General features: G+C 46.6%; 1 protein-coding gene across 1 annotated transcript in view; it reads left to right on the top strand.

Moving 5' to 3' along the window:
- The window catches only part of LOC140210207 (uncharacterized), a 41,384-nt gene extending 20,294 nt beyond the window's left edge, over positions 1 to 21,090 (top strand). The window contains exons 4-10 of the mRNA XM_072279083.1: positions 417 to 585; positions 2,944 to 3,117; positions 9,328 to 9,804; positions 13,753 to 14,182; positions 18,225 to 18,408; positions 19,576 to 19,663; positions 20,956 to 21,090. Coding sequence (XP_072135184.1) covers positions 417 to 585; positions 2,944 to 3,117; positions 9,328 to 9,804; positions 13,753 to 14,182; positions 18,225 to 18,408; positions 19,576 to 19,615 — 1,474 coding nt within the window. The 3' untranslated portion in view covers positions 19,616 to 19,663; positions 20,956 to 21,090. The remainder of the gene's footprint in view (positions 1 to 416; positions 586 to 2,943; positions 3,118 to 9,327; positions 9,805 to 13,752; positions 14,183 to 18,224; positions 18,409 to 19,575; positions 19,664 to 20,955) is intronic.
- Positions 21,091 to 21,656: the final 566 nt, after the last annotated feature.

Genomic DNA, 21,656 nt, shown 5'->3' with positions numbered 1-21,656 from the left:
AAATCTATCAAATATTGAAAGGCCTAGGCAGGGTGGATGTAGAAAGGCCGTTTCTTTCTGTACGGGAATCTAAAACCAGAAGACACAGCCTGAGAATACAAGAATGTTCTTTTCGAACAGAGACAAGGAGGGATTTCTACAGCCGGGGGTGGTGAATCTGTGGAAATAATTGCAGAATATGGCTGTGGAGGCCAAGTCATTGGGTAAGAGGAGATTGATAGGTTCTTGTTTAGTAAGGGGGGAGTCAAAGGTTATGGAGAGAAGGCTGGAGAAGGAAAATATCTCAGCCGTGATGGAATTCTGGAGCAGGCTGGATGGGCTGAATGGCCTCATTTTGCTCCTGTGTTTTCTGGTCTTATGGCAAGAGATCGATTTTCAAAGGAATAACTGACACCTCCTCTTTGCTTTCCTATTAGAGCTGACGAGACACGAAACAACCAGGCTACCTGGGTGGAACAGGTGGAAAAGTATGAAGACGAAAACATGGGGAACTTCAGAAGGATCTACCCGAGCTCCACTTCAGAGAAATACAAGAAGTTCTTGGAAACGGTTGACTCCAAGGCTCGGGAAGAATATGTCAGGCAGGTTTACACTGCCCCTCCCAGTCCTGCCCCCTCCCTCCCTCCCACTCCAGTGTCCCACAGCCACCCAGTGTCCCATCACCTGTCAAACGGTGAAAGGCCTCGAAAGAGTGGATGTGGGAGATGCTTCCTATGGAGGGAGAGTCTTGGACCAGGGAACACAGCCTCAGAACAGAGGCGGAGGAGTGTCCTCTTAGAAAGGAGGAGAGGAGGAATTTCTTTAGCCAGAGAGTGGTGAATCCGTGGAATTTGCTCCACAGGTGGCTGTGGAGGCCAAGTCATTGGGTATATTTAAAGCAGATGCTGATAGATTCTTGATTGGTCAGGGCATGAAGCGATAAGGGGAGAAGGTAGGAGATTGTGGCTGAGAGAGAAAATGGATCAGCCATGTTGAAATGGCAGAGCAGACTTGATGGGCCAAATGGCCTAATTCTGATCTGCATCATATGGTCTTAACCACATTCTCTACTACCTCTCTATAATCCCTCCCCAATCCTTTCACCCTCTTTCTAATCCCACACCACTTCCCCACTACCCACAACACAATTGTTCGCATTCTGGTTGCCTCATGATTGGAAAGGTGCAGAGGAGGTTTCCCAGGATGCTGCCCAGATCAGAGAGCATGTCTTTATGGGAATGGGTGAACGAGTTAGGGCTTTTCTTTTTGGAGCGAAGGAGGGTGAGAGGTGACTTGACGAAGGAGATGAAAAAGGCATAGATCAAATGGGCAGTCAGAGACTTTTTCCCAGGTTGGAAGTGGCTAATGGGGAAGGGGGGCATCATTTTAAGGTAATTGGAGGAAAGTATAGGGGGGATGTCAGCGGTAAATTCTTCACACAGAGAGTAGTGTGTGCATGGAACACCCTGCCAGGGGTGGTGGTAGAGGCAGATACATTAGGGACATTAAAGAGACTGTTAGATAGGCACATGGATGATAGAAGAATGGAGGGCTCTGTGGAAGGGCAAGGTTAAATTGACCTTAAAGTAGGTTAAAGATTAGCACCACATCGTGGGGTGAAGGGCCTGTACTGTGCTGTCAGGTTCTATGTTCTCTCCCTCCACAGCTATATATTCTTACCATCATTAAGGACCCCCACCACCCAGGACATGCCCTCTTCTCATTGCTACCATCAGGGAGGAGGTACAGGAGCCTGAAGACCCACAGTCAACGATTCAGGAACAGCTTCTTCCCCTGTGCCATCGGATTTCAGAATGGACATTGAGCCCAGGAACACCACCTCACTGTTTCTTGCAGTCTTTTTGCACTACTCATTCAGTTTAATTTTTAGTATGTTTCCTATTGCAACTTACAGTGTTTTTATGTCGCAAGTTTCACAACAACTTTCCCAGTATATGTCAATGATGTGAAACCTGATTCTGATCAAGTGTGGTGTTTCATCACTGGTGATATGGAACAGAATCAGAATTTGGTTCTTATCACTGGGGTACGTGGTGAAACTTGTTGTTACGTGGTAGCAGTACAATGTAATACATAATAATCAAAGCTGTGAATTACTGTATATATATAACAGTTAAATTAATTAAGTAGTGCAAAAAGAGGGGGAGCAAAGTAGTGAGCTCGTGTCCATTCAGAAACCGGATGGCTGAGGGGAAGGAGCTGTTTCTGAATTGTTGAGTTTGTGCCTTCAGGCTCCTGTACCTCCCCCCTGATGGTTGCAGTGAAAAGAGGGCTTGCCCTGGGCGATGGGGGTCCTTGATGGTGGAGGCCGTCTTTTTGAGGCATCGCTCCTTGAAGATGCCCTGGATGCTGGGGAGGTTAGTGCTCATGATGGAGCTGACTGAGTTCACAACTTTCTGTAGCTCCTTTCGGTCCTGTGCAGTGCCCACTCCCCCACCATACCAGATGGTGATGCAGCTGATTAGAATGCTCTCCATGGTACATCTGTAGAGATTTGCAAGTGTCTTTGCAGACCTACTAAATTACCTCAGCCTCGTCATGATATATAGCCGATGTTGTGCCTTCTTTGTAACTGCATCGATATCCTCAGAGATGTTGACACCCAGGAACATGAAATTGCTCACTCTCTCCACTTCTGATCCCTCTGTGAGGACTGATGTGTGTTCCCTTGTCTTACCCTTTGAGGTCTGCAATCAGTTCTTTGGTCTTACTGACGTTGAGTACAAGGTCAGGTACACTTCCCATTCCTATGTCAAAGAGCACCCCACCCCCCTCAATGTTAGACTGACGGGCGATTCTTGCCCCCGGTACTGCTCCCTCTGGAACAGCTGAGCATGCTGTCCCTACTGGGCAGACGGTTGGAACATTGAAGGGGTGGGAGAGGGCATTGTTAATATTAGTACAATGGCTTGTTATTGAAAATCAGGTTCTCTCTCCAGGCAGATACGCAGGGAAATTCAGCAGAGGCAGGAGCAGAAGGAAATGCTCCTCAAAGAACTGGGGTTCCCTGAAGAGAACCTGCAAGAAGAGTCCCAGTTGCAGAAGAATCCGACCCTGTTGATCTTGGTGAAGCCAAAGTCACCAGAAGGACTGCAGACGTCATCATCCTCCACTCCTGTAAGAGTTTCTCTTGGTTGACGTGCTAAGTCGCCTTAGGTGGGACTAATGATTTAATCTCCGAGATGTAGATGATTTCAACTGAGCTGACATCTTGTAGATGATTTACAGCTCAGCTCAAAACAACCTCTCAGCTATCAAGATTGGGAATTAAATATCCAAGGATACCAGGTTATACGGTTTGATAGGCAGGAAGGCAAGGGAAGTGGGGTAGCGCTCTAAGGCTGAGATCAGTGCGACAGTGAGAGACGATATAAGATCTAAGGGGCAGAATGTTGAGTCCATCTAGGTAGAGATTAAGAACAGTAAGGGGAAAAAAAATCACTGGTGGGAGTTGTCGATCAGCCCCCAAATATTAACATTACAGTGGCACAGGCAATAAACAGAAATATCTCAGACACGTAAGAATGGAACAGCAGTTATCATGGGAGACTAACTTGCACATAGATTGGGTGAATCAAGTTGGTCGAGACAGTCTTGTGGAGGACTTCATAGAACGCATAAATGATGGCTTCCTTGAACAGCGTGTTACTTAACCTACAAGAGAATGTGTTATCTTAGATCTGGTCCTGTGCAATGAGAAAGGTAAAATTAGTGATCTTGTAGTTAGGAATCCTCTTGGAAAGAGTGATCACAGTATGACTGAGTTTCCCATACAAATGGAGGGTGCAAAAGTAGTCTGGGAACACAGGCTATATGGTGGGACTATTGAGGAGCAGTGGAAGACTTTCAAAGAGATTTGTCACGGTGCTCAACAAAAGTATATTCCAGTTAAAAGCAAGGACAGTAAGGGTGGGGAGAGCCAGTCTTGGATAACTAAGGAAATTAAAGAAGGTGTCAAACTAAAAGCATGTGGATAGAAAGCCTCCAAGAGTAGTGGGAAGCTGGAAGACTGGAAAAATTTCAAAAAGCAACAAATACCCATCAAGCAACTAATAAAGAAAGGGAATAAGGAAAGAAAATAAACTAAAATTCTCTGGATTGTGGGCAGGTTCTGGTGGATTAGAAGACGGCAAATGTCATGCCACTGTTCAAAAAATGATGTAGGCAAAAGCAGGTAACTACAGGTCAGTTAGTTTAACATCTGTAGTTGGGAAAATGCTTGAAGCTATCATTAAAGAAGAGATAGCAAGACATCTGGCAAGAAATGGATCCATCAGGCAGATGCAGCATGGATTCAGCAAAGGCAGATCCTGTTTGACAAACTTACTGAAGTTCTTTCAGGATATAACAAGTGCAGTGGATAGAGGGGAACAGATGGACGTTATTTACTTGGATTTCTGGAAGGTGTTTGATAAGGTGCTGCATAAAAGACTTAGCAATAAGATAAGGATGCAAAGAGTTGGGGTGAAGTATTAGCATGGATACAGGATTGGTTAACTGAAAGAAAGCAGAGTTGGGATACATGGGTGTTACTCTGGCTGGCAATCAGTGGTGAGCAGTGGTGCCATATGGGTCAGTGCTGGGCCTGCAACTGTTCTCGATATATATTAACGATCTCGAAGATGGAACCGAGTGTAGTGTATCGCTTAAGTTTGCTGATGATACCAAATTGAGTGGAAAAGTAAATTGTGCAGAAGATACAGAGAGATATGTATAGATAGGTTAAGTGAGTGGGCAAGGGTCTGGCAGATGGAGTACAATGTTGGTAAATGCGAGGTCATCCACTTTGGAAGGAAAAATGGAAGAGCAGATATTATTTAAATGGTAAAAATTTCCAGCATACTGCTGTGCTGAGGGACTTGGGAGTACTTGTACATGAATCACAAAAGGTTGGTTTGCAGGTGCAACAGGCTATCACGAAAGCAAGTGGAATACAGTATTGGCCTTCATTACTAGAGGGACTGAATTGAAGAGCAGGAAGGTTATGCTGCAACTGTACAGGGTCCTGGTGAGGCTGCACCTGGAGTACTACATGCAGTTCTGGTCTCCATACTTGAGGAAGGATATACTAGCTTTGGAGGCAGTTTGATGGTCAGGTCGGGATTGGTGCGGGGAGAGTAGAGGGCAGTGCATTCAGTGGAGGAGTGAAGGAGTGATGAAGTCGATGTCCCGTCGGCAATTTGAGATGAGAAGATCCAGAGCAGGCAGAGAACCAGAGTGGGGAGTCCAAGTAGAGGAGGAGGTAATTGAGGGTAATTTCAGAGATGTGAGAGCAGACCTTTTACACAGAGAGTGGTGGGTGCCTGCGGTGGTGGCTGAGATAGATACATTAGAGATTTTTAAGAGACGTTTAGATAGGCACATGAATGTTAGAAAGATGGGAGGATACGGACATTGTGTAGACAGGAGAGATGAGCTTAGTTAGCTATTTGATTACTAATTTAATTGGTCTGGCACAACATTGAGGGCCGAAGGGCCTGTTCCTGTACTATACTGTTGTATGTTCTATTAAAGGACTCCTGTCCTCAGCTGCAGGGATATCTTTGAACGAACGTCTGAGGGTCATGCCAGTGGGTCTTTTCACTGCTTTAGCCTTCAGCCCAAGCGGGGCTTTGGTTCGGAGGTTGGGAATGGGAGCTGGCTTTCAAGATAGCAACCAAACCTGTTGGCAGATGTTTGCCCTGGCCAGACAGCTTGGTGTCAGCATGAGCGAGAGAGAGAGAGAGGATTCCAGTCTTTCTGCATGTAAGGATGTAATGCTGAGGCTTTATAAGGCAGTAGTGAGGCCTCACCTGGAGTCCTGTGTGCATTTTTGGGCCCCTTATCTCAGAAAGGATGGACTGATATTGGATGTTTGAATAGGCAGCTCAGGCAACGCATCACCAAATGATTAGATAGGGCGTCAAAGGTTAAAGGGAAAATGGGTTTGAGAGGGAAATGGATCAGCCATGATGAAACAGCGGAGCAGACTCGATAGGCTGAAAGGCCTAACTCTGCTCCAATGTCTTAAGTTCTTCCGGTCTTTCATATGGAGACTGTCCTCCGGTCCGCTGAAGGGGTCTGTTAATGAGCTAGACCTGGAGGTTCTGCATTGGTCGGAATGGACCATGGATGTTGTGTCCTAGCTGTCTACATGATGTGCAAGCTAGGGAAGTACAACACAGAGAGCAAGTTGTTGCCTACACAGCAGGCTAGCTCTCTCCATGCAGCTGATGAATGCAAAGGAATGGCAGAGATCGACAGTTTGGCATCAGCCCAAAGCGACTGGTTTTAAGGCGTCAGTAACCCACCTAGGTGCCTTCTCCTGTCAGTAGAAACGGTTCCGCCAGTCTTAGTAGCTCAGCCAGACGTGAAGGCCAGGAGCTGGACTTGGTTGTCAGAAACCTGCCCTGCCGTGCAATGTGATCATGTCTGCTCTATGCTGACTACAATTCTTTTTTTCCTGTACTGGTTTACGTATTAATAAACAGCCAGTAGGTGGAGATTGTGTCTCTCTCAGCCTTTGGCAGTCCATCAGGATCAAGCATATTTTGCTTCCAACCCACGACACACACACCAAGTGCCGGAGGAACTCAGCAGGTCAGGCAGCAACTCCGGTGAGAAATACAGTCGATGTTTCAAACCGAGACCCCCTCATCAGGACTGGAAAGGAACTGGGAAGAAGCCAGAATGAGACTGGGAGGTGGTGGGAGCGTGAAGGGAAGGAGTACAAATTGGCAGGTGATAGGTGAGACCAGGTAAGGGGGAAGATGGATAAAGTTAGAAGCTGGAAGGGTTTAGGTCAGGGGTTCCCAATATCATAAAACCACAAGATAAGGGAGCAGAATTAGGCCATTAGTCTGCTCTGCATTTCATCATGGCTGATCCATTTTCCCTCTCAGCCCCAATCTCCTGCCTTCTCCCTTTATCCCTTCATGCCCTGACCGACCTCTGCCTTAAATATACAAAAATACTCGGCCTTCACAGCTGACTGTGGCAATAAATGCCACAGATTCACCACTCTTTGGCTAAAGAACTTTCTTCTCATCTTCCTATTCATCTCTAAAAGGACACCTCGCTATTATGAGTTTGTCCTCTGGTCTTAGACTCCCTACCATAAGAAACATCCTCTCCACATTCACTCTGAGACCCCTTGCTTAATTGTACTGGTCCATGGCAAGTAAAAGGTTGGGAACCCCTGGTAGAGGTGGAAGAGTTAAAGGGCTGAAGGAGGAGGAATCTGATGGGAGAGGAGAGTGGACCATGGGAGAAGGGGAATTAGGAAGGGAAGAGGGTGAAGATGGGAAGGTCTTCATTGAGTTCACAACATCCAATCTGCTCTGGTACCACATATTTATGTGGGCTGTCCTGCTGAGACTCTGGACAATGTTGGCCCCTCCAGGACATTGATAGTTGGGTCTTAAACAACTGTTGGGTCATTGAATATCAGGGGTAAGCAGTTAGATGCCCTCTTGCTGGAGATATCATTACCTGGTGTACTGATGGCATGATAACTTGGCTTCCTGGTGTCTGGCTATAACACTGAAGAGTCCCAAGCCTACTGTCTCCCCTGTACCACTGCGACCTTTCTTACCTGTCTGCTGTAGTAGTGAAATCTGCCCAAAACCTTGTAAATTATAATTCTTTGAGGACAAAGAAATCTGGCTGTGGGAAACAAGCTTCGATTGTGTAGAGCTTTTCATTGATGGCATGAACTTCTATTTTTCCAACTACCGGTAATTTTTTCCTTCCTGCTTCCTATTCCCCATTCTGGCCTCTTTTCCACATCTCCCTATCACCTCCCCTGGTACCCCTCCTCCTTCCCTTTCTCCTGTGGTCCACTGTCCTCTCCTATCAGATTCCTCCTTCTCCAGCCCTTTTACCTTTTCCACCTATCACCTTCCAGCTTCTTACTTCATCCCGCTCCCCCACCCACCTAGCTGCACACATAATCTTCCAGCCTGTCCTCCTTCCCTTCTCCCCACCTTTTTTATTCTGGCTTCTTCCCCCTTCCCTTTCCAGTCCTGATGTAGGGTCTTGGCCTAGAAACGTCAACTGTTTATTCATTTCTATAGATGCTGACCGACTTGCTGAGTTCCTCCAGTATTTTGTGTGTAGAATTTCATTTGCCTTTGCCATTATCTGCATGACTCACAGCTAACGTTTTGTGACCCCCCCCAGCTCTCCCTGTACAGTAGCATTCTGTGATGTCACGCTCTCTCTCTCTCTCTTTAAAGGATATTTTACTTTCTTACTCCTTTCACCATCATCTTTATGTGTCATGCCGTATGATGTGGGCAATCATGGTCTTTGGCACTGTGGGCAATGGCAAACCTCTTCTGGGCCAGTGTCTTTACAAGACGGGTGACCCTAGCCATTATCAATACTCTTCAGAGACTGTCTGCCTGGCATCAGTGGTCGTATAACCAGGACTTGTGATATGCACCGGCTGTTCGTACAACCAACCACCACCTGCTTCCGTGGTTTCATGTGACCCTGATCGGGAGGGCTAAACAGGTGCTATTCCTTGCCCAAGGGTGACCTGCAGACTAGTGAAGGGAAGGATCACCTTACACCTCCTTTGGTAGAGATGTATCTCCACCCCACCACCCAGCTACACCTTTAACCACACATTATAGTCCAGCTCCCCTGTGGCATTTACCCTTCAGGGAAATATCTAAAATAGCTCACACAAAATGCTGGAGGAACTCAGTAGGCCAGGCTACGGGGAATTCTAAATCTCAACTGTCTACGTTAAAAAGAAATTACTTCATTGCCCCTCTGACCCAGGCCCAGGCTAATTCCAGACTGAACAAGAGGCCTGAGTGGAAATCCAGGAACTGGAATCTCAGTAGCCAAAGTGAAGAGATTTATGGCAACTTAAGAATTATCCTCAATCTCTTTCCTCCAGTTATTGACCCTCCTGCCACTGAAAGCAGTTTCTCTTGACCCACCCTCCATTATTTGATTGCCTCTAATAAATCTGCCTTTATCACCTGTCTCAAAGGGCAGTAGCACTGGGGCTTCTCACATCTCACCACATTAAATGGTCCCCTCTCCCTGGGCCAGCTGCTCACTGACCTGTTCCGGTATCAGGAATGTTATTATTAGTGTCATGTTATTCTATAATATCGTGGAAATAACTCTTTGACTACATCGTGTTCTTGTCACTGGTGCCATTGTCAAGGATTCTTCTGCATGCCTCTCTGAGTCTGAGGCGAAACTGAGTGGTATTCTGAGCGTCACAAGTTCAGGAAGTTCATCTGACACTGACTGCAAGATTGTTTATAATTGAGTGTTTTAAAATGCCAGCTGTTTTCAAAGTTTTTTTTCTTCTGTATTCTTCAGACCAGCCAAGTGCTAGGAATTGTCTCCAGCCCAAGCCAGCGAGCAGGCAGCTGGGAGGAGAAGAACGTGGGCCACAGCTGTGAATTGTCTCCAGGCAGAGCAGATGTTGAGTCAGAGCTGGTTTCTGAACAGAAGGCCGATGGCACAGAACACTGCTCGCTGCTCCAGAACCAATCCCAAGCAGAGCAGAAAGAACCAGGCCAGAAGCAGGAGCAGACAGAGGTTCCATCGGAGATCCCTGCTGAAGCACAAGAGGGAAATGCTGTGAGTGAGGCAGTGAACCAACCGGAGGCCAATGGTCAAAAGTTCCAACAGCAGGCCCAAGTCCTGGACCAACAAGAGGCCGAAGACGGGGATCAGCAGCAGGTTCAAGATCTGGTGCCACTGGAGCCCCAAGCGCTGAAAGAGGCCAAAGACCTGGCGCAGCAGGAGGCAGGGGATGAAACTGGGCTGGAGTCACCATACCCACCTCTACTGGTAATGTTGCAACTCTAACAAAACCCTAGTTAGACTACGCTTGGGAGTATTGTGTTCAGTTCCAGTCACCTCATTACAGGAAGGATGTGGAAGCTTTAGGTAAGGTGCAGGGGAGATTTACCAGGATGCTGCCTGAACTGGAGGGCATGTCTCGTGAAGATAGGTTTAGCCAGCTGAGGCTTTTCTCTTTGGAGCAAAGAAGGATGAGGGGTGACTTGATGGAAGTGTATAAGACGATAAGAAGCACAGATCAATTGGACAGCCAGAGTTTTCTTCCCAGGCAGAAATGGCAAATGCCAGGAAGCATAATTTCAAGGCGATAGGAGGGAAATATCGAGGGGATGATAGAGGCAGAAAGTAGTGGGTGCATGGAACACCCTGTCATGGGTGGTGCTAAAGGCAGATACATTAGGGGCATTCAGGAAATGCTTAGATGGGCACATGATGATGGAAAAATAGAGGGTTAAGTAGGAGAGAAGGGTTAGATTGATCTTAAAGTAGGTTAAAAATTGGTACAACATCGTGGGTGAAAGGACTGCACTGTGCTGTGGTGTTCGATGATCTATGTTCTCAATCACACATAGGCAAGTTGAGAATTTGAATTGACCAAGGCCTGTGTCAACAGGAAGCCCAAGTCATAGTCACAGAGCTATCGGTCCCTTTGCCCTAATGCCAACCACGATTACAGGGACTTGAGGACCTGAGTTATAGGAAAAGGCTGAATTGTTTGGGACTTCATTCCCCGGGGCGTAGGAGGTGGAGGGGAGACTTGATTGAGGTATACAAAATGATGAGAAGTATCCATAGTGTAAAGGCAGGCAGGCTTTTCCCACTGAGGTTGGGTGGCACTGAACTGGAGGTCATAGGTTAAGGGTGAAAGGTGAGTGTTCAAGGGGAACCTGAGGGGAATCTTCTTCACTCAGAGTGTGGAATGAGCTGCCAGCAGAAGTGGTAAATTGTGGTTAGATTGCAATATTGAAGAGAAGTTTGGATGGGTCCATAGATGGGAGGGTAGGGATGGCTACAGTCCAGGTGCTGGACGACAGGACTCGGCAGATTAATAAACTGGCATGGCCTGGATGTGCTGAAAGGCCTATTTATGAATTAAATGACTCTTTGGCTGCTAATCTGTACTCAAATACTCTACCATTGAGCTTATAAAATTCATTTTAAAATGACAAAATTTTAGAAAATACTAGAAACTGGAGCAGACTTCATACATTTTTTGGCCTCTGTAAAACCATAAGACATAGGAGCAGAATTAGGCCATTTGGCCCATTGAGTCTGCTCTGCCGTTCCATCGTGGCTGATTTACTACCTCTCTCAACCCTGTTCTCCTGCCTTCTCCCCATATCATTTGACGCCCTGACAAATCAAGAACCTGCCAACCTTCGGTTTAAGTATACCCAATGACCTGGCCTCCGCAGCCGTCTTGTGGTAACAAATTTCACAGATTCACCACCCAATGACTAGATGCATTCTATGACCCTTATAGGATTCCATGCATTTACAGGCTCTCTCAGGAGTAGACAGGGTTCAGTTCCTGAGAACGGTCTGTAAGATGGAAATGAACAGAAATAGTGCACGGGACAGGGTCACGGGAAGAACTACGACAGGGGAGCGAACAGGTGTGGCAAGAGCAGCTGCCAGCCCGTCTCACTGACCCAGTAAGAGGCCGAATTGAATTTGATTGAATTGAATATTATTTCTTACGTCTTTCACATACACGAGGAGTAAAAATCTTTATGTTACATCTCCGTCTGAATGTGCAATGTGTAAATTGTAGTAATTTGTAATAAATAGTATGTCCAGTAAGTTATACAACAGTACAGTCAATATAGCTCAGAAATACGGTTGTGTCAGCGTGAATTAATCAGTCTGATGGCCTGCTGGAAGAAGCTGTCCTGGAGCCTGTTGGTCCTGGCCTTAATGCTGCGGTACCATTTCCCGGATGGTAGCAACTGGAACAGTTTGTGGTTGGGGTGACTTGGGTCCCCAATGATCCTGCAGGCCCTTTGTACATACCTGTCCTTGTAAATGTCCTGAATCATGGGAAGTTCACAAGTACAGATGTGCTGGGCTGTCCACACCACTCTCTGCAGAGTCTTGCGATTGAGGGAGGTACAGTTCCCATACCAGGCACTGATGCAGCCAGTCAGGATGCTCTCAGTTGTGCCCCTGTAGAAAGTTCTTAGTTTCTGGGGACTCATGCCGAATTTCTTCAACTGTCTGAGGTGAAAGAGGCACTGCTGTGCTTTTTTCACCACACAGCTGATATGTACAGACCACGTGAGGTCCTCGGTGACGTGTATACTGAGGAACTTGAAGCTGTTCACCCTCTCAACCCCAGATCCATTGATGTCAATTGATGTCTCCATTCCTCCTGTAGTCCACAACCAGCTCCTTTGTTTTTGCGACATTGAGGGAGAGGTTGTTTTCTTGACACCACTGTGTCAGGGTGATGACCACTTCTGTCTGGGCTGCCTTGTTATTATTTGAGATCAGGCCAGTCAGTGTATAGAGAGTCTGTTCAGTGTCCCATCACTGCTCAGCCTGAACCGGCCCCCTGATTGTAGTGGCTTGGCTGGATCGAGAATGCAGTGTGGGGAGCGAACACCAAGTTACAGAACCACTAACGCCATCTGGGGCACAGGCCTTTGACAGCAGCTCACCAGAGTCCTCCATCCTGGGAGTCTCTCAACCTGTTCCCAGGTGTGGCCCATCTTCTTGGCATATCCTTCCTCTTCCAGGGTTGGAGCTTCTGTTGGGGTTTCTGCAGCTCTGGGTTTTTAACCCCATGCCCAGGTGGGGAGTTGGTGGGAGTGAAAGCAGTTGGGAAAGCTCCATTCCCACAAGGTAGAAGATTCCTGCGGCGTCAGAGAGTCATAGAAAAATACGGCAGAGAAGCAGGCCCTTCAGCCCATCTAGTCCATGTCCAACCATTTTAAACCGTCTATTCCCATCGACCTGCACCGGGACCATTGCCATCCATATCCCCTACCATCCATGTACCTATCCAAACTTCTGTTAAATGTGGAAACCGAGCTCGCACGCACCACTTATGCTGGCAGCTTGTTCCAAACTCTCCCCACCCTCTGAGTGAAAAAGTTTTCCCTCATGTTTCCAGGTGGCAAATGCAGTTACTGCATTGCCCATCCTGAAAGAAACTGTCCGAGTTTTGAACAGATACTAATGGGTCCCTTGCAATTATTTCCCGAGAATATTAAACTGATCCAACACTGTGCCTTTTCTTTAAAATATCTCAGTCAGGTTAGACTGAAATGTCTATACAGAGCGGACGTAGAGAGGATGTTTTTGAAAGTGGGAGAGTGGAGAACCAGACAGTGCAGCCTCAGAAATGAGGTTCGTCACTTTAGAATAGAGATGGGGAAGAATTTCTTCAGCCAGAGGGTGGTGAATCTGGAATTCATCGCCACAGGCGGCTGTGGAGGCCAAGTCATTGGGGATATTTAAAACCAGAGTTTGATAGGCTCTTGATTAGTCAGGGCATCCAAGGTTATGGCGAGAAGGCAGGAGAATGTGGTTGAGGTTATAAATGAGCCATGATGGAATAGAAGGACGTCCCTTTAGAACGGAGATGAGGAGGAATTTCTTTAGCCAGAGGGTGGTGAATCTGTGGAATTCATCGCCACAGACGGCTGTGGAGGCCAAGTCGTTGGGTGTACTTAAAATGAAGGTTAAGAGGCTCTTGATTAGTAAGTGTGTCAGAGGTTACGGGGAGAAGGCAGAGGGCTGGGGTTGAGATGGACAATAAATCAGCCATGAAGGAATGGTGGAGCAGACTCAGAGGGCCAAGTGGCCTAATTCTGTTGCTAAGATTTATAGTCTATCTACGAATAGGTTATGAGGTCAGCACAACATTGTGGGCTGAATGGCCTGCAACATTCTGTGTTCTAAACCTTTCATCTATATTTCTGTTTTCTTCAGAATACCCAGTCGGAGATCTTCGAGGAGCTTGACCAGAAGAGCACAGTTGTTGGGGAGGAAACCGAACCAGCAGACGCGTGCAGCACGCTGCCGGCCGAAAGCACAGAGCAGAATGGGAGCTCGAGGCAATTCCTCCCTGAGGTCCAGAGTCAGCCCAGGAGCCAAGGTGGCCCCGGGGCCCAGGCGCTCCCCCAGGGGGGGCAAAAGGCCGCTAGAGAGACGCTGAGCGCAACGGGCAACCCGCATGCCACCTCGAAGGCCATCAAGAAGTTGTCTAAGGTCCTGAAACGCAACCGCAGCCAAGTGGGCCTGGCAAGCAATGTGAATTGTTCCGGACAGACTGATGCTGCAGGGCACGTTAATGTCACTGAGGAGATTTCAAATGCACCTCGGGATCAGCGTGATTCCTGTTGCAACTGCTGGGGTTACAGTAAGTGAAATACAACCTTTTAGCCTTCTAAACTCGAAATCTGGGTTTCCTCACTTGCAGGGACTCCAGACTTTGTGTTCTCAGTATTACTTGTTTAGTCTTTGTATTTGCACAGTTTGTCTTCTCTTGCCCATTGGTTGCTTGTCAGCGATTGTGTGTACAGTGCCTCTAAAATAGCATTCGTCCCCTTTGGAGGTTTTCATGTTTTGTTGTTTTACAACACTGAATCATATTGGATTTAATTTGGCTGCTTTGACACTGATCAACAGAGAAGATCTCTTTTGTGACCAAGTGAAAACAGATCTCTACAAAGTGCTCTAAATTAATTAGAATTATTAAACACAAAACAATTGACTACCTAAGTATTTTTCCCCTTCAAGTCACTATTTAATAGATGCACCTTTGGCAGCAATTATAGCCTTGAGTCTGTGTGGACAGGTCTCCATCAGCTTTGCACATCTGGACACTGCAATTTTTCCCCTTCCCCTTCCTACTGTGAATGCCCGCAAGAAAGTTCATCTCAGGGTAGTATATGGTGACGTATATGTACTTCAAAAATAGATTTACTTTGAACTTTGAACCTCGAAGTAAGGGAAACATAACCTTCAGACCACATTCAGAGTATTGTCAGCTGTGGAAGCTCTTACCAAAATTCGGTTGCCCCCCACCCCCATGCCTAACCAACATCATCCGTCGGTTCCCCAAAGGCATGGAAGGCCGCATCAATATGTGTGGTGAGTTGTCAAACCCATTATCCATCAGCAACAGCGTAAAACAGGGTTGTGTTCTGGCTCCTACTCTGTTTGGACCATTCTTCGCTGCTGTTCTTTAGGATGCCACATCAGACCTGAAGTCAGGGGTCTTCCTACAAACAAGGGCTGATGGCAGGCTCCTCAACCTCGCAAGATTGAGAGCAAAATCAAAAGGCAGGGACATTGTGGCGCATGAGCTACAGTTTGCTAATGACTGTGCACTGGTTGCCCATGCTCTCGAAGACTTAAGGGAGATCACCAGTGCAGCCAAAAGCTTCGGACTGACAATCAGCCTGAAAAAGACGGAAGTTTTGTACCAACCAGCTCCTGGCTGAAGCTACGAAGAACCAACTGAACTCATTGATGACACTTGTCTCAATGCTCTCAACAAGTTTTGCTACCTGGGAAGCATAATCACATCCTCAGCTTCTCTGGATGTAGAGACTGAGTCAAGAACCAGAAAAGCCTGCTTTGCCTTCGGTCAGCTGAAAGATCGAGTTTGGTCACAGAACATCAGGTTGGCCACCAAGTGCAAGGTACACAGGGCCATTGCCATATCAACCTTGTTATAACGGATGTGAGACATGGTGCCCATGTCAGAGACACTTACGCCAGCTTGACCAACTGCAGCAGTGTCACCTACGTTCTCTGATGAAGATCACCTGGCGAGACAAGGTCTCCAATACCGAGGTCCTCTCTCGAGCTGGAATGCCAGCAGTTTCAACCTTGGTGATGTCAGCCCAACTGCACTGGGCAGGACATGTTGTCAGAATGCCTGACGGAAGACTGCCCAAGGACATCTTGTACGACCAATTGTCCAGTAGTACCCAAAAATGAGGAGGCCAGCGACTACGGTACAGGGAAGTTCTGCACAGGAGCCTCAAGAAACCTGACATTGCCCCATCAACATGGGAAGATCTGGCTCAAGATCGCTCACAGTGGAGGGACGCCATCAGAAAAGGTGTGGACGCTGCTGAGAACAAGCTGAACGAGGCAACAGAGGAAAGGCACAGGAAGCGCCACAACAGAGCTTCTGCCCCTGCTGTCCCTCCAGGCCTCACCTGCCAAGTATGTGGCAAGCAGTGCCCGTCAAGGATCGGCCTGTACAGTCACTCCAGGATGCACATATCAAACCCCACTAACTGACTGAAAGTAACCGTCATCATCCTATGGGATGGATAGCCAGAGAGATTGTCAGCTGTTCTCAAGGTTCAAGATTCAAGTTCATTTATACGTGTGCAGTACAGTGCAAAAGTCTATATATATATACCGAGAGAGAGAGAGAGAAAGAGAGAGAGCGCGAGCTAGGGTGCCGAAGAGTCTGGCCATTCTCCTCTGACCTCCCTCATTAACAAAGTGTTTTCACCCACAGAACTGCTGCTCACGGGATGTTTTTTTAGTTTTTCACACCATTCTCTATAAACTCTAGAGACTGTTGTGATTGAAAATCCCCAGGAGATCAGCAGTTTCTGAAATACTCAAACCACGCCGTATGGCACCAACAAACATTCCACGGTCAGAGTCACTTAGATCACATTTCTTCCCCCATTCTGTTGCTTGGACTGAGCAACAACTGAACCTCTTGACCATGTCTGCATGCTTTCATGCACTGAGCTGCTGCCACATGATTGGCTGGTTCAATATTTGCATTTACGAGGCGGTGTACCGAACAAAGTGGCTAATAAACCTTGTGTAGAAACATTTTTTTAAAATTCTGAATGTGTGCTAGATTTTATTACAGCCTTGTGGGCAGAATAAAACTGAATTATTAGTTGTTGAATTAAGTGTTTCAGGAAACAATTAAGTGCCCAACGCATCACCAGCACCAGACTACCAGCCATCAAGGATGTATTCCAAGTTCAAAGTACAGTAATTATCAAAGTATGCTTACGGCGCACAGCCTCGAGGCTCATCTTCTTGCAGGCAGCCACAAAACAAAGAAATGTCAGAGAACCCACTTAAAGAAAGCAACCCACGAAACAAGACCATTAGACGTGCAAAGTCACGCAAACAACAGAAACAACAAACGAGTAACGCTCAGAACATCAAACATCAGAACACAGGATCCCCAGAAGTGGGTCCACACCCACGAGCCACTGGGGGGTGAGTTAAGCCGGTCCAGGAGCTTACCCACCATCAAGGCCGGGAAAGGGCCAGTAACGTCAGGGAGGATCCCACCCACCCTGCTCACGGACTGTTTGTCCTTCTCCCATCGGGGAGGAGGCTGCATAGCATCCACGCCTGGACCAGCGGACTCAGAAACAGTGACTAACCCACACCCCCAACCACCACTACCTGATCATTTCCTGTCGGAGTCACCTTCTGTACAGACACTCAGTGATTCAGGAACAGCCTCTCCCCCGTCATCAGATTTCTGAATGGACATTGAACCTGTGAACACTAACTCACTATTTTCTTTTTGTCTTTTTGCAAGACTTATTTAATTGTTTAATTTTTTATATATTTACTGTAATTCACAGTTCTTATTTTCTATTGCAAGGTACTGCTGCTGCACAACGACAAATTTCATGGGATATACTGATAGTATTAAAGCTGATTGTGATTTTGAGACACTCCTGTGCCTAGTGTCACTTTATGCACGTACAATCAATCCATGTATATAAGCTATCTTATGTATTTATATTTTTTGTGTTTTTATTATTATTATTATTGTGTTCTTTATCTTATGGAGCTTATCTTAGTAATGAGTTAAGCATCGATTTTTCGAACTTCTAGTTTTCTTCTTCACCATTCCCCATTCTCATTTCTCTCTCTCACCTTATCTCCTTACCTGCCCATCACCTCCCTCTGGTGCTCCACCGTCGTCCCCTTCTTCCATGGCCTTCTGTCCTCTCCTATCAGATTCCCCCTTCCCCAGCCCTTCATCACTTCCACCAATCGACTTCCCAGCTCTTTACTTCACCCCACCCCTTCTTCCGGTCTCACCTATCACCTACCACCTCGTACTTCTTCCCTCTCCTCCCCCACCATCAATGCCTTCTCCCTTCCTTTCCAGTCCTGATGAAGGGTCTCAGCCTAATGCGTCAACTGTTTACACTTTTCCGTAAATGCTGCCTGACCTGCTGAGTTTTTCTGGCACTTTGTGTGTGTTGCCTTGGATTTCCAGCATCTGCAGATTTTCTTGTGTTTAGCTTGGTGTGTTTTATTTATCTCCTGCATCCCATCCAGAGTTACGATTATTTCATTCTCCTTGACACTTGGGTACTGAAAATGACAGTAAACAATCTTGAATGTTTTTCGATAGCTAAAGTATTCAGTTCATACCCCAGACAGGATCTGCTGCATGAGCTGGTTACGGGACAGTGCCGTGGAACGCGACTGCAGGAACCCGCCCGAGCACCAGCAGAATCAAGTTGCCGAGAGGTTTCGCAACGCGTCTGCCTATCCCGAGAGGGTGACCGAGGACAGGAGCAAACCCAGGATTAGACAAAGGGACCTCAACAGTCATGGCAGGTAAAAAAAAAAAAGGTGAACGCCAGAAATTTTCTCTGGTGTTTCCTCCGGGTGCTCCGGTTTCCTCCCACCGTCCAAAGACATACTGGTCAGTAGTTTAATTGGTCATTGTAAATTGCCCCGTGATTAGGCTGGGGTTAAATCGGGAGATTGCTGGGCGGTGAGGCTCAAAGGGTCGGGAGGGTCAATTCTGTGCCGTCTCTCAATCAATGAATCAATCAACCTAACCCTCCCCTCCCGCACAGCCTGCCATTTTCCATCATCCGTCAGCCTATCTAAGTGTCTGTAAAGCACCGCAGTCAGCGTAATGCCTTCAGTGCCACCAGGTTCAGGAATAGTTATTACCACTCAACCATCAGGGTGAAGGTACAGGAGCCTCAGGACTCACACCACCAGGGTCAGGAACAATTATTACCCCACAACCATCAGGAAGGAGGTACATGAGTCTCAAGACCCACACCACCGGGTTCAGGAACAGTTATTACCCCTCAACCATCAGAAAGGAGGTACAGGAGCCTCAGGACCCACATCACCAGGGTCAGGAACAGTTATTACCCCTCAGCCAGGGGTGCACTGCTGCTGGATCTCACCAGAGTGCCACTCCGGCACCTCTGTAAAAAATGTCAAAATATACAAGCGGGGAATTTAACAGTGGCCGCTATAGTTGATTGAAAAGAGGCTCTTTTTATCTTTGTGTTGATAGGAAAAAGAGTAGTGAGCAATGAACGAGACGAAATAGATTTCCAAACCTCCCAAGTGGTTGCTGTCCTCCCCGTTAACATTTCTCACTTACAAAATGCGATATTTTCTATTCATACAGATACAATTATAATTTCTGTAAATATTCAAGCTTCTTTCACTTTTTATATACTTAAAGACTAAACAGGATTTGTATTGGTCTAACCATGTAATACCCGATGTGTGAGGATATTGTGGGTATCCACACACACAGGTACACTTCCTGTCCAACCATTTCTGCGAGAGAAACGGTACGAGGCAGAGTTGCCAACCTACCGCTTTTGATACTAATATTCACCAATACTCGTGGCTTAACCAATTGTTCATCAGACGTTCTTGTTTCATACTTGATTACTTGGTTCCAATTTAGGTGGCTGAAAGTGTAAAAAACTTACTTGCTTTATTTCTGTTATTTTGATACCTGCTTAGGGACACTGCTCAGCACTGCGGGCCCTGCTGTCTGCTCTGACTCAGCCGTAGAAGTCAGGCTACATCTGTGGTGCTCGTCAATACAAAGGTAAATTTTTCTCACTAACAACCCTATGGCTTCTAAGCAAACAACGTTACTTGCTTGATAATTATATTTTATGATAATTAGTGAGTACAACCATGCAATACTTTGTCATATTATTAAATTAAGTATGATATGTTTTATTGTACCAGTTATACACTGAAGTGTAGTGATAGGCTATAGTCTTGTTCATGTCGTAACTATCACTATATTTCTGTGGAGCTGGGGAATTCATGTATTTCTTTCATCTTGGTTCAGTGCCTGACATTATAAGAAGCCCTGTTCACATATATATGTCACACCCAATTTGTGTACCTGCTCAAGGCGAGTGAAGAGGACGGACGAGTGCGGGAGCAGTCGGCGGTTCCGGGACGGCAGATACCGGAATTTGACGGTTCGAAGGTTGTTGGAGGTTCAGAGGTCGTTTGTGGACGGATCGGGGAGGTGTGAGCTCCAACGACTTAATTTGGTGCACAAAACTGACAAATTTACTGAGTGGCACCTTTGTTTTTTTTTGTGTCCACTACCACACCACCAAAAAGAGTTATAAAGTGTAACTTAACTGTACATTGTGTATTGTCTGATATTTTACAGTGTGGGCTTGTATCGGGGTGCATTACGTAGCGTCTACGCAAACGTGAGTACACAGTTTGGTAGGGCCTACGGCAGTTCCCCTAGACGGACGTGAGTTGATCGAGCCGAGCGTTACATATCGATCTAGCTAGGGTGCCTGAGGCTTTTGCACACAGCGCTGTATTTGTCAACATGGAGCGGAGAGCGAGCTTGTAAATCTGGCAGGAGCAAAGAATGTTGGGAATGGCGAGGGTGGAGCACCGCGAGAGGGGTGTGGGACAGGTGGCAGAGGAGGAGTGCCAATGCACTTGGATAGCGTGGTTGCAGACACACCCAGCCCTGAGACACCAGGCAAGGCCATTTGATTCCAAACAACTGGTTTATTAATCATTACAGATGTCTCTCTGGTGCTTCCCACTCACTGCCTCTCCCTTCCCCTATTCCCAACCATGATCCCCCCTCTCCCAGTCCACAATAGAGACCCACATCAGAATCAGGTTGATCATCCCTCACATACATAATGGAATTTGTATTTTTTTTGCAGCAGTACAGTGTAATCCATAAAATCACTACAGCACTGTGCAAAAGTCTTTGGCACGCTATTTCTATATATGGTTGTGTGTGTGTGTCTGTCCCTAAGAATTTGGCACAGTACTGTACATACTTCGATAGAAAATTTTTCAAAGTTCCAAGTTCAAAGTAAACTTTCACTTTTCATCTTGCAGGCGGTAACAGTCCACGTTGGCAATGACCTGCAGAAAAAACGCTTCAGCCGTTTCTCGGCGATTCAACGCCTCTACAGTGCGCTGATGCCCCTGTCCACTTACGCTCCAGCCTCTTACGTCTTGGACATGATACGACGCCGCTTAAATTTGAGAAGAAATCATTTTATAACTTACTAATCTACTGAGTGGAAATTTTAGTCCTTAACTTCCTACTTTTTGTAAATGTATCTCTTTCCAAAACGTATTAAATATATTTAAAGTTTGCAAACCACTGTAATGTTGCATCAGTTCTTTTGCCTCCCCAGTGGATAACGTGTTGATGATATTTTACCTGTATGGTTGAGGGAGGGAGAGATAGCGGTGGGAACATTGGCACATAGAAACAAAGAAAATCTACAGCACAATACAGGCCCTTTGGCCCACAAAGCTGTGCCGAACATGTCTCTACCTTAGAAATTACCTAGGGTTACCCATAGTCCTCTATTTTTCTAGGCTCCATGTTCCTATCCAGGAGTCTCTTAAGAGACCATTTTGGTTCCGCCTCCACCACCACCACCGGCAGCCCATTCCATGCACTCACCACTCTCTGCATAGAAAAACTTACCCCTGACATCTCTTCTGTACCTACTTCTGAGCACCTAAAAACTATGCCCTCTCATGCTAGCCAGTTCAGCCCTGGGGAAAAGCCTCTGACTATCCAC

The sequence above is a fragment of the Mobula birostris genome, chromosome 15 (assembly GCF_030028105.1).
Source record: "Mobula birostris isolate sMobBir1 chromosome 15, sMobBir1.hap1, whole genome shotgun sequence".
NCBI lineage: Eukaryota > Metazoa > Chordata > Chondrichthyes > Myliobatiformes > Myliobatidae > Mobula > Mobula birostris.
This window is presented reverse-complemented; position numbering and strand designations above follow the sequence as displayed.